Source organism: Pristis pectinata, chromosome 3, assembly GCF_009764475.1.
Source record: "Pristis pectinata isolate sPriPec2 chromosome 3, sPriPec2.1.pri, whole genome shotgun sequence".
Classification (NCBI taxonomy): domain Eukaryota; kingdom Metazoa; phylum Chordata; class Chondrichthyes; order Rhinopristiformes; family Pristidae; genus Pristis; species Pristis pectinata.
This window is the reverse complement of record NC_067407.1, coordinates 32332154-32344557: the sequence shown is the minus strand read 5'-3', so window position 1 is coordinate 32344557 and position 12404 is coordinate 32332154. Positions and strand designations below refer to the sequence as shown.

At 41.1% G+C, this 12404-nt stretch overlaps 1 protein-coding gene across 8 annotated transcripts in view; it reads left to right on the top strand.

Annotated features, from left to right (window-relative positions):
* elavl4 (ELAV like neuron-specific RNA binding protein 4) overlaps positions 1–12404 on the top strand; it is a 101410-nt gene that overhangs the window by 56339 nt on the left and 32667 nt on the right. For 4 of the 8 annotated variants that reach the window (XM_052013175.1, XM_052013172.1, XM_052013176.1 and 1 more), the window contains exon 3: positions 12126–12143. The exons of the other annotated variants lie outside the window; for them this stretch is intronic. In XM_052013175.1, coding sequence (XP_051869135.1) covers positions 12126–12143 — 18 coding nt within the window. The remainder of the gene's footprint in view (positions 1–12125; positions 12144–12404) is intronic. 8 annotated transcript variants of the gene reach the window in all.

Here is a 12404-nt window from a genome sequence, read left to right as displayed (position 1 = left end):
ATGCAATAACAGAATGCAGAATATAGTGTTCAGGTTACAGAGGAAGTGCAGTGCAGGCAAACAATAAGGTGCAAGGCCAGGAGAAAGGTAGATTGTGAGGTCAAGAGTCCATCTTACCGTACAAGAGGTCTGTTCAATAGTCTTATAACAGCAGGAAGAAGCTGTTATAAGACTATTAGCCTGTTCTGCCTGCTCAGCCATACAATAAGATCGTGGCTGATCTTTTACCCTAATGTGACTTTGCTGCACTAATACCATATTCCTTTATCAAGGCCCAATCTGCTTTCTTTCCCCTTGTATGAAAACCCACTAACCCAGAAATCAATGTGATGAACCTTCTTTGCACTCCCTCTATCACAAGTATATTCTTCCTAAGGTAAGTAGACTCAATATTCCAAGTGTATTCATACCAGAGCCCTATATAATTGGAAAAAGAAGTCACAGATCTAGTACTCAAATCCTTTTGTAATAAAATCCAACATACCATTTGCTCTCCTAATCGCTAATTATACTTTAACTTTCAGTGATTTAGGGTATTTGGAAACATTCTTGATAAGGGTTGACAGTCAGCTGTCAGTTTTTTCCAGCTATATAGTGGGAGAGACTTGCTCTTTTCTTCCCCCACCCCACTTACAGGATATTATCACTTTGCACAAGGTTCTGCTGCACATACAGCCTCACTACTTAGAATCAAGAGGGCACTTAAAAGCAAATGGACACAGTAGATCCATAAATGCTAAGTTTGTACCTATCATCTAGGTAAGCACAGCCAGCCTGCTGGTGGCAGCAAGTTCTAGCCCTAGATTAATCCAGCCCTGAGATGCAAAGGATTTGATGTGTTGAAGGGAAATTGGAGATGGTTAGGCTTGAATACCATCCTAATGCCAAAGTAGGAAAACATTTTTGGATACTATTTTTAAAGGTGCCCACTGACTTCAAATCAACTACTTTCTTTGAGACTTTATCCCATATGTTCACTCCACTAGAGTCTCTTAAACTTTAATCTTGCTCAAGTGTTGTGTAATTTAAGACTGAAAAGTTCAGATTCTGTTTCGTCACGTTATCCACCTATTTAAAACAAATTTGTAAAGTGATAAAGTAGAAAGGTCTACATATATTTGTAACAAAAAAGCATTGCTCAGAATTGTCCAATCGAGGAAGACAAAAGGAGTAGATATCTTCCTTATCATCTGGGTGGTTACCTACCAGAATGAATTCCCAATCTTTATAGCCACAAATACATGCAAGTGCTATTTTTTTCCAGATATTTTACATTTATAGAACATAGAACATTACAGCACAGTACAGGCCCTTCGGCCCACGGTGTTGTGCCGACATCTTATCATGCTCTAAAATATATCTAACCCTCACTCCCACATAGCCCCCCATTTCTCTGTCATTCATGTGTCTATCTAAGAGTCTCTTAAATGTCCCTAACATCAAGTAGCCAATCCTGCCCTTGCAACAGCCAAGTATCTGTTATGGCCACAACAATGTAATTCCACGTACTGCTCTGTGCACTATTCATCACTCTTATTCTTAATACTTCTCGCATTAAACACATTTCAACCCATCCAACTGACTGCTTTTATACCCTGTCCACTGCCTATCCTTCCTTACTGTCTCTCTGCACATTGCATCTAACTTTACACCAACTGCTCCATCATCTGACCTAATGCTCTGGTTCCCATCACCCTGCCAACATAGTTTAAACCCTCCCCAACAGCTCTAGCAAACCTGCCTGCAAGGACATTGGTCCCCCTCAAGTTCAGGTGTAACCTGCCCCTTTTGTCATACCTTCCCCAGAACAGATTCCAGTGATCCACAAATCTGAAATGCTTCCCCCTGCACCAACTCTTCAGCTGTGCATTCGTCTGCCATATTTTCCTATTCTTACCCTCACTGGTGCGTGGCAGCAATCCAGAGATTACTACCCTTGAGGTCCTGCTTTACAGCTTCCTTCCTAGCTCCTTATATTCCCTCTTCAGGACCTCATCCCTTTTCCTATCTATGTCATTGGTACCAATGTGTACCATGACTTCTGGTTGTTCACCCTCCCCTTTAAGAATGCTGTGGACTCAATATTTTATCCGAGACAGAGATCCAATATTTTATTTTATTCTGCATGCAAGTCATAATAGCAGATGTGTTTGAAATATGTGTAGAATAAAAATTAAAGTAAATGGAGGTAAATTCATGAATTCAGTACTCTGCAATGATATTTCAGTATTCTCCATTTCTCAGCAGACTGTGTTGGATCAATGTCTTTTTTTGATTGTTCTGCTTTATGTGTGACCCTATTGCTTCCATAACACCACTATCCCACCACTTCAGTATGCAATTTGTGTAATCTTTGTCAGATTTTTACCAAGCTTTCCAGGTTCAAAAGTCATTCCACATTGTTCTTTCCTAAGCGAGGAGTTACTTTCTATGTGTAATAGAACATGCCCTTCAGCCCACAATGTTGTGCCAACATTTTATCCTGCTCTAAGATCTATCTAACCCTTCCCTCCCACATAGCCCCCTATTTTTCTATCATTTATGTGTCTATCTAAGAGTTTCTTAAATATCCCTAATGTATCTGCTCCTATAACCTCTGCCAGCAGTGTCTTCCACGCACCCACCACTCTCTTTTTAAAAAATCTTACCCCTGACATCCCCCTTATACCTTCCTCCAGTCACCTTAAAATTATGTCCCCTCGTGTTAGCCATTGTCGCCCTGGGAAAAAGTCTCAGACTGTCCACTCAATCTATGTCTCTTATCATCTTGTACACCTCTATCAAGTCACCTCTCATCCTCCTCTCCAAAGAGAAAAGCCCTAGCTCACTCAACCTATCCTCATAAGACATGCTCTCCAATCCAGGCAACATCCTGGTAAATCTCCTCTGCACCCTCTCTAAAGCGTCCACATCCTTCCTATAATGAGGCGACCAGAACTGAACACAACACTCCAAGTGTGGTCTGACCAGAATTCTATAGAGCTGCAACATCACCTCGTGGCTCTTGAACTCAGTACCCCGACTAATGAAGGCCAACACTCCATGCGCCTTAACAACCCTATTGACCTGCGTGGCAACCTTGAGGGATCTATGGACGTGGACCCCAAGATCCCTCTGTTCCTCCACACTGCTAAGAGTCCTGCCATTAACCTTGTATTCTGTCTTCGAATTCGATCTCCCGAAGTGTATCACTTCACACTTATCTGCGTTGAACTCCATCTGCCACTTCTCAGCCCGGCTCTGTATTCTATCAATATCCTGTTGTAATCTACTGCAACCTTCTACACTATCCACAACACCACCAACCTTTGTATCATCAGCAAACTTACTAACCCATCCTTCCACATCCTCATCCAAGTCATTGATAAAAATCACAAAGAGCAGGGGCCCCAGAACAGATCCCTGCAGAACACCACTGGTCACAGACCTCCAGGCAGAATACCCTCCATCTACCACTACTCTCTGTCTTCTATGGGCGAGCCAATTCTGAATCCACACAGCCAAGTTTCCCTGGATCCCATGCCTCCTGACTTTCTGAATGAGGAACCTTATCAAACGCCTTACTAAAATCCATGTACACCACATCCACTGCTCTACCTTCATCAATGTGCCGTGTTACATCCTCAAAGAATGAAATCAGGCTCATGAGGCACGACCTACCCCTCACAAAGCCATGCTGACTGTCCCTAATCAGTATATGCTTCTCTAAATGCCCATAAATCTTGTCTCTAAGAATCTTCTCCAGTAATTTGCCCACCACTGAAGTAAGACTCACTGGTCTGTAATACCCAGGGTTATCCCTACTTCCTTTCTTAAACAAAGGAACAACATTTGCCACCATCCAATCATCTGGCACTACTCCTATGGCCAGTGAGGACGCAAAGGTCGTTGCCAAAGACACAGCAATCTCTTCCCTAGCTTCCTGTAATAATCTTGGATATATTCCGTCTGGCCCCGGTGACTTATCTATCCTAATGTCTTTCAATAGTTCCAGCACATCCTCTTTCCTCACATCGACATGCCCTAGCATATCAGTCTGTCATACGCCATCCTCACAAATGTCAAGTTTTCTCTCTCTCTGCTGAATACCAAAGCAAAGTATTCATTAAGGACCTCCCCTACCTCTTTCGACTCCAGGCACGTTTCCTCTTTTATCCCTGATCGGTCCTACCCTCACTCTAGTCATCCTCTTACTCTTCACATACATGTAGAATGCCTTGGGGTTTTCCTTGATCCTACTCGCCTGATTAGAGACAGTCAGCAGACCCTATTCTAGCTCTCTTAAGTCCATTCTTAAGCTCCCTCCTGGCTACCTTGTAACTCTCCAGAGCTCTATCTGATCTATGCTTTCTAAACCTTAGCTAAGCTTCTTTCTTCCTCTTGACAAGATATTCTACATCTCATGTCAACCACAGTTCCTTCACTCTATCCTCCTTACTCTGCCTCAATGGGACAAACTTATCCAGAGCCCCATGCAAGTATTCCTTAAACAACCTCCACATTTCCACTGTGCACTTCCCCAAGAACTTCTGTTCCCAATTTACACTCCCAAGTTCCTGCCTAATAGCATCATAATTCCCCCTCCCCCAGTTAAATACTTTCCCATATCGTCTGCTCCTGTCCCTCTCCGAGGCTATGGTAAAGGTCAAGGAGTTATGGTCACTATCTCCAAAATACTCTCCCACCAAGAGATGTGAAACCTGATCAGGCTCATTGCCTAGTACCAGGTCCAGTTTGGCCTCTCTTCTAGTCAGCCTGTCCACATACTGTGTCAGGAATCCTTCCTGTACACACCGAACAAACTCCGTCCCATCTATCCCCTTTACACTAAGGAAGTGCCAGTCAATACTAGGGAAGTTGAAATCATCCATGACAACAACCCTGTTATTCCTGATCTGCTCCTCAGCATTTCTGCTCCTATTGGGGGGTCTGTAGAATACTCCCAATAGAGTGATCGCTCCCTTTCTGTTTCTGACTTCCACCCACACTGACTCAGTGGACGATTCCTCCAGGACATCCTCCCTTTCTACAGCTGTGACACTGTCCCTGATCAGCAAAGCCACTCCCCCACCTCTTTTACCTCCGCCCCTGTCCCTTTTGAAATATCTGCACCCTGGAATATCTAGCAGCCATTCCTGCCCTTGTGACAGCCAAGTCTCTGTAATGGCCACCACGTCATAGTTCCACGTACTTACCCATGCTCTAACTTCATCAGCCTTGTTCCTGATACTTCTCACATTAAAGTAGTCACCCTTCAGCCCATCCAACTGACTGCAATTTTGCCCTTTCAACTGCCTATCCTTCCTCAGTCTTTCTGCACTCTGCATCAACTTGTACAGTAAATGAACGAAGCTCTGACCTATCACTCTGGTTCCCATCCCCCTGCCAACTAGTTTAAACCCTCCCAACAGTTCTAGCAAAACCTGCCTGCAAGAATATGGTCCCCCTCCAGTTCAGGTGTAACCTCTCCCTTTTGTACAGGTCATACCTTCCCCAGAAGAAATTCCAACGATCAATAAATCTAAAACCTGCCCCTGCAACCAATTTCTCAGCCACGCTTTATCTGCCAAATCATCTTATTCTTACCCTCACTGGCACGTGCACAGGCAGCAATACAGAGGTTACTACCCTTGAGGTCCTGCTTTTCAGCTTCCTACCTAACTCCCTATATCCCTCTTCAGGACCTCATCTCTTTTCCTACTTATGTCATTGGTACCAATATGTACCACAACCTCTACCTGTTCACCCTCCCCCTTTAGAATGCCATGGACCCGATCTGAGATGTCCCTGACCCTGGCACCAGGGAGGAAACATACCATTCAGGTCTCTCTTTCACGTCCACAGAATCTCCTGTCTGCCCCCTTACTATGGAAACCCCCATCACTACCACTCTCCTCTTCTCCCCCCGTCCCTTCTGCACCACATGACTAGGCTCGGTGCCAGAGACCTGGTCACTGCGGCTTTCCTCTGGTAGGCCGTCCCCCCCAGCAGTATCCAAAGCAGTATACCTGTTATTGAGGGGAATGGCCACAGGGGTACTCTGCACTACCTGCCTATTTTCTGTCCTCCTTCTGGCAGGTAGTCACCCAGCTACCTGCCTCCTGCAGCCTCGGAGTGACTGCTTCCCTGTAGCTCTTGTCTGTGTACTCCTTGGTATCCCGTAGGAGCCGAAGGTCATCAAGCTGCAGCTCCAGTTCCCTAACACTGTCTGTAAGGAGCTGCAGCTGGATGCACCTTGTGCAGATGTAGTTATCAGGGAGACTGGATGTCTCCCAGAACTCTCACATCTCACAAGCTGAACACACCACTGACCCTGGAGCCATCATCACTACTCTGCACTACAGGGAACACTAAGTCAAGGAAAGAAAGAAAGACACTTACCGGGGACTTACCTTCGCCTCTTCTCCCAGAAGCTTCTTGGTATTGGTATTGGTTTATTATTGTCACTTGTACCGAGGTACAGTGAAAAGCTTGTCTTACAAACCGATCATACAGGTCAATTCATTACACAGTGCAGTTACATTGAGTTAGTACAGAGTGCATTGATATAGTACAGGTAAAAACAATAACAGTACGGAGTAAAGTGTCCACAGCTACAGAGAAACTGCAGTCAATAAGATGCAAGGTCACAACAAGGTAGATCGTGATGGTCATAGTCCATCTCATTGTATAAGGGAACTGTTCAATAGTCTTATCATAGTGGGGTAGAAGCTGTCCTTAAGTCTGGTGGTACGTGCCTTCAGGCTCCTGTATCTTCTCTACCCGATGAAGAGGAGAGAAGAGAGAATATCCCGGGTAGATGGGGTCTTTGATTATACTGACTGCTTCGCCAAAACAGCGAGAGGTAAAGACAGAGTCCAAGGAGGGGAGGCTGGTGTCCATAATGTGCTGGGCTGTGTCCACAACTCTCTGCAGTTTCTTGCGGTCCTGGGCAGAGCAGTTACCGTACCAAGCCGTGATACATCCAGATAGGATGCTTTCTATGGTGCATCGGTAAAAGTTGGTGAGAGTCAAAGGGGACAAACCAAATTTCTTTAGCCTCCTGAGGAAGTAGAGGGGCTGGTGAGCTTTCTTGGCCGTGGCATCTACGTAATTTGACCAGGACAGGCTGTTGGTGGTGTTCACTCCTAGGAACTTGAAGCTCTCAACCCTCTCGACCTCAGCACCATTGATGTAGACAGGTGCATGTACACCGCTCCCTTTCCTGAAGTCAATGACCAGCTCTTTTGTTTTGTTGATATTGAGGGCAAGGTTGTTGTCATGACACCATTCCACTAAGCTCTCTATCTCCTTCCTGTACTCCGACTCATCGCTGTTTGAGTTACGGCCTACAACGGTGGTATCATCTGCAAACTTGTAGATGGAGTTAGAGCAGAATCTGGCCACACAGTCATGAGTGTATAGGGAGTAGAGTAGAGGGCTGAAGATGCAGCCTTGTGGGGCACCAGTGTTGAGAATAATCATGCCAGAGGTATTGCTGCCTAACCTCACTGATTGCAGTCTGTTTGTTAGAAAGTCAAGGATCCAGTTACAGAGGGAGGTGTTGAGTCCTAGGTCTCGGAGTTTGGTGACAAGCTTACTTGGGATTATTGTATTGAAGGCAGAGCTGTAGTCAATAAACAATAGTCTAACGTAGGTGTCTTTACTATCCAGGTGCTCCAGAGCTGAGTGTAGGGCCAGGGAGATGGCATCCGCTGTAGACCTGTTTCGGCGATAGGCAAATTGCAATGGGTACAGGTTGTCTGGTAGGCTAGAGTTGATGCGTGCCATGACCAACCTCTCAAAGCACTTCATGATGGTGGATGTCAGAGCCATTGGTCAGTCGTCATTGAGGCATGTTACCTTGCTTTTCTTCGGTACCAGGATAATGGTGGTCTTCTTAAAACAGGTGGGAAGCCTCAGCTCCCCACTCCAACACTGGCCACTCACACAATGGCCGCTCCACTTATACTTGTCTTACCTTGTGAATAATTGTGAAGCCTTCTGCAATGTTGAAGCTTAAAAAAAATAAAAAGGAAAGACTGTCCATCCTATGTTATTTACTTCTTCAAATGTTACCCATCTTGTATAAACAGAATAGTCATCCTGATTTCAACTTGGTCACTTGCCAAGAAATATTAAGGAATTTCTCTTTTCGCCATGCTCCAAAGGCTAAGTCAAAACAAATATGTTCCATCGTTGTTTCTTTATACTGTACAGAACATTGTGGAGTTGAGTGGGAATGAGGAGAGAAGGTTCATATCCCAATGCTGATAATACTGATAGTACAAAAGCAAATCTCCTGTAAGAAATTAGTGATTGGGAAAAAAAGACTTGTATGAATATAGTTGATCCACTACAGTTTATTTCATGCCATTTACAAAGATGAATTTAGTCCAAAATGTACTTTTGTGTTTATTCTGACTTTGGAATGTCTCTTAAAAGAGTCATTAGTTCTTTGTGAGTGCCCACTTTTGAGAACATAAATCATCCCATATGACTAATCTTTATTTTGGTACTTTGCTTAGTGCAATTTAATGAAAGACAAAATAGAATACCCAATACCTATTGAGATTCCAGAAATAACATTTTGAGTGAAAGTTCAATGGCAAGCTAATAAAATAATAATTTAGAACATCATGAATAAACATAACATATTATACATCAGAGCAAAAATACTTTTAATTTGCTACCATAGATGACCAGTGGAAAACAATCCTTTATTTCAATACTGTCTACAAACACATTTCTTTGATGAAGAACTTGTCAGTTAACAGACCAAATGAAAACCAAAATCCCTCATACTTGACAAGAATATTTTGGATATGAATGGAGGGTCTTTACTCCTGTTTTAGAGGAACATAATTAAGACCAGTTAATAGATCTGTTTCAAACTTGACAAAAGTCAATAGATACTGAAAGAAACCTGAAGGGCGACGGAGAAGACCAGGTGAATGGAACTAGCAGTACAGGCATTTGAGCTGAATGGCGTCATTCTATACTGTGAGATTCTAGGTGGTTATTTTGACAGTTTATGATAATGCAAATTGGATTGTATGAAAGCAACAGACCATTTTAAAATACTCCTGATTATTGTTTCCATTGATACTTGTGAAGCAGCTATCAGAATATTTTCATTGTTATCAGCATTTTCACAAAGTTAGACTGGCATTTGCCTTCAATCTTAAGCAAGGCTTGCGGAAGAAATACTCGTTATGCAGGAGTTAGTTAACTGTGTGTGGAATATAACATAACTGAATTTGCTCCCTTACCTTTCAGTTGTGCTTTTCAGCAAAGTGAGTTTCCGTGCTATGTTTCAAATGTAATTATACTTTCTTAGTAAAATGGTGTTTCAATAATAAGACCTAGGTTTTTCTATGTAGAGCTATTATACAATGTGTTACTATAAAAAAGGCAACCCAAGCACTTTTTGCATTATAACAATATTTTAGTTTGTATAAAATATTTACTCCTATCTTGTGTTCACGTAGGAATGCTGACAGGATATTTAAAAGTTCCTAGCAGATTGAAGATTTATTAAGTATTCAGATTAACAAGTGATTTTATTTTCCCTAATTCTGAAGAAATGGAACCTGTGTTTTTTTTTCCTCTCAATTAGTCTTAAGTTACCTTGCCTTCTGAAAAGAACTCAAAATAGACCAAGTGGCATGGACCACATATTATCATGAGAAGCAGAAGTCAAATGTAGGAAGGAAATTATTTTTCAACTGAATGGATTTTTCCTGCGCTTTACTCTGCTGGACTGTAGATGCTAAATAGCTTTATGTGAAGGATGTTAACCCTGAAGATAATCAGTCCACCATTTTGTATAAGAGGTTTCTTGTAGCACAAACTAGTCAGGATGGAACATTGTTCTGAACTGTATCTGTGTGAACAACACAGAATGAAAAATGTCTGATTTTTTTTTCTTTAAGAATCAGCCTAGAAATTCAGTTGTCTAGCACTTTTGTATATTCTATAAATTTATATTGAATTGAAGTGTAAAGTTGGTCATTAAATGTAGTCAGCTTTAGCTCATGTGATTTTTGAATCATGCTGCACATGGATGACGAATCATTGTTGCAGCTGTAATGCCTCAGAAACAAAATCAGGAAACAATGCAGGCCTTCACCAAAGAAGCATGCCATTCAATTGCCCCTTAAAAATATAAGCCTTCCCTGCTCCATTGTTGGAGTGTCAACTTAAGAAAACAACAGTGAATTCAGTCCCGATGCAACATTGGACCAGATTCCTCAGCATTTTGCCTTTAGGCTCCTTTTTGGCAGGGGTGGTCCCCGACTACACTGACTCTCTCCCAACTCTGTTGCCACAATGTCACATGAAGTGGGGTATCTGCACCTGTGATTCCAACACCCTTAAGATCAGGTGAACCTACTACTTCTAGCAATATTTCCAGTTGAAATCTGGACTTTAATAACTCCATCCACGGTGGGACATCATGTGTCCTGCTCTTTGATCATGTGGCTGAGTTTGGGCTTTATGTGTAGATCAGAAAGTTAGATGTTTAGTGTGAATAACCATAACAAAAACCCAAAAACATTTGTGGGTACACTGCACAGCATCATTGTAGCCTATTTTCATGTACAATAATATTTTTAGTTTGCTGATTGTACATTGCAGATATTTGAAATGTAGCTAAATGTGGTAATGAAACTAAAATGAGAAAAAATATATTGCGTTAAAGCTAAAAGAAACTCAGATATTGCATGTTTTGTTGCTGAGTACTAGAGTCAAATCAAATACTCATCAGAGCATTTAATTTTTGAAGGTAATCCCTGTTCATTGTTTTAATCACTTCATTCTCTAGGATTAATAACATTGATTTAAATGTTTATCAGTTTACAAAACTGTTGCTTCTACTCCTAATACTGTTAGGTGTGAGATTATTCTACTTAATACAAATTAAAATATTTATTGTCATGACTCATTCTTCACCCATGTTATTCCAGCCTATTATTTCCTTAACCAATTATCTGCACCAATTTAATGTGTTTTAATCTTAACAATTTTGTTACATAATACAGAATATAAATTTTCCATGCTATATAAAATTGTAAAGTAAATGTTGTAAAATGTCACTTTAAAGCATGGGCCTGTGCTACCACATGACATAAGTTTCCAATTTTAATGGTTTGTGTATTTCTTAGTGGTATTGAGTTACATGCCAATATATTTTTCTACGTAGATTTTATATATTGCCCTGGCATAATGTTTTCCATAATGGAAATGCTCGTACCTTATAAATTCACTTCCTTAAGTTTCCGTTCTAGTGATAGAACTTTGAAGGGGAAAATTTGCATAGCTGTGCTGCAGTACTTCCTGCACCTATTAGATAGTACACTCTGCAACCACAGGATGTCAGTGGACATTAAATCATATAGCAAATGCAGGTCATGCAGTCTAATATGGCCCCATTGCTGCCTTTTTCCACATAACAATGCAATTTTAACTTTATACATGCAGTTCCCATTTAAAATCTATACTTGAATTTGCCTTTATAACACTCATAAAGGAGAAATTTTCAGATTATATGAACCCACTAAAAGAAAATCTCTCTCACTATTATTTTAAGGATGAATGTATAAAGGTGATGAATAAATATTTCAATGTGATCCCTTCTTATACTTTTAAGCTCAAGAGAGGCCCCAGTCTGCTTAACTTTTGTTCGTACGATAAACCTGCCATCCCAGAAAGCTGTGAGATGAATCTTCGCTGCACCTTCAATTGCAAGTTTACCCTTCTTTAGGTAGGGAGACCAGACCTATTCACAATATTCCACACATGGTTTGACTCAGAGCCCTATAAAATTGAAGCAAAGTGTACTCAAATACGCTTGCAATAAAGGCCAACATAGCATTTGTCTTCCTAATTGCTTGCTATATCTGTTTGTTAACTTCTGACAAGGAAGAGGTAAAATTAGGTTTTAATATCTGTACATTTTTTTTGGAAATTACTTATTCAGAAAGAATTTCTCTAACATACTAAAAGCATTGTTGAAAAGCTCAACATTAGGTAACATCTGAACCTTAATTCTTTAAAAATTTACAGACAGTTGTTACAAGTAAATCTGCCTTGTTTTACTTCCTGTTTCCTGTCTCCATGCATTTCATTGGTACTGACAACAGCTGATATAAAAAGTACTGGTAGGTTTGGAAAAATGTATTTTAAAACTGTTTTTGGAATTATAAAAATGAACTACATAATTATGCAATTAATGTCTATTCATGATAACCATTAATATGTTTTAACATAACCATTTGAGTATAAATAACTAAAATTGGTTTGTTGAAAAGTCTTGCAATTGTTTTCATTAATCAGTACTGAATTAATAAATCCAATAGCACAATTATGGATGGCAGCTAGTGTTTGGTTATTTTCTTCGCATGATTCCTTTACAGTGCGTA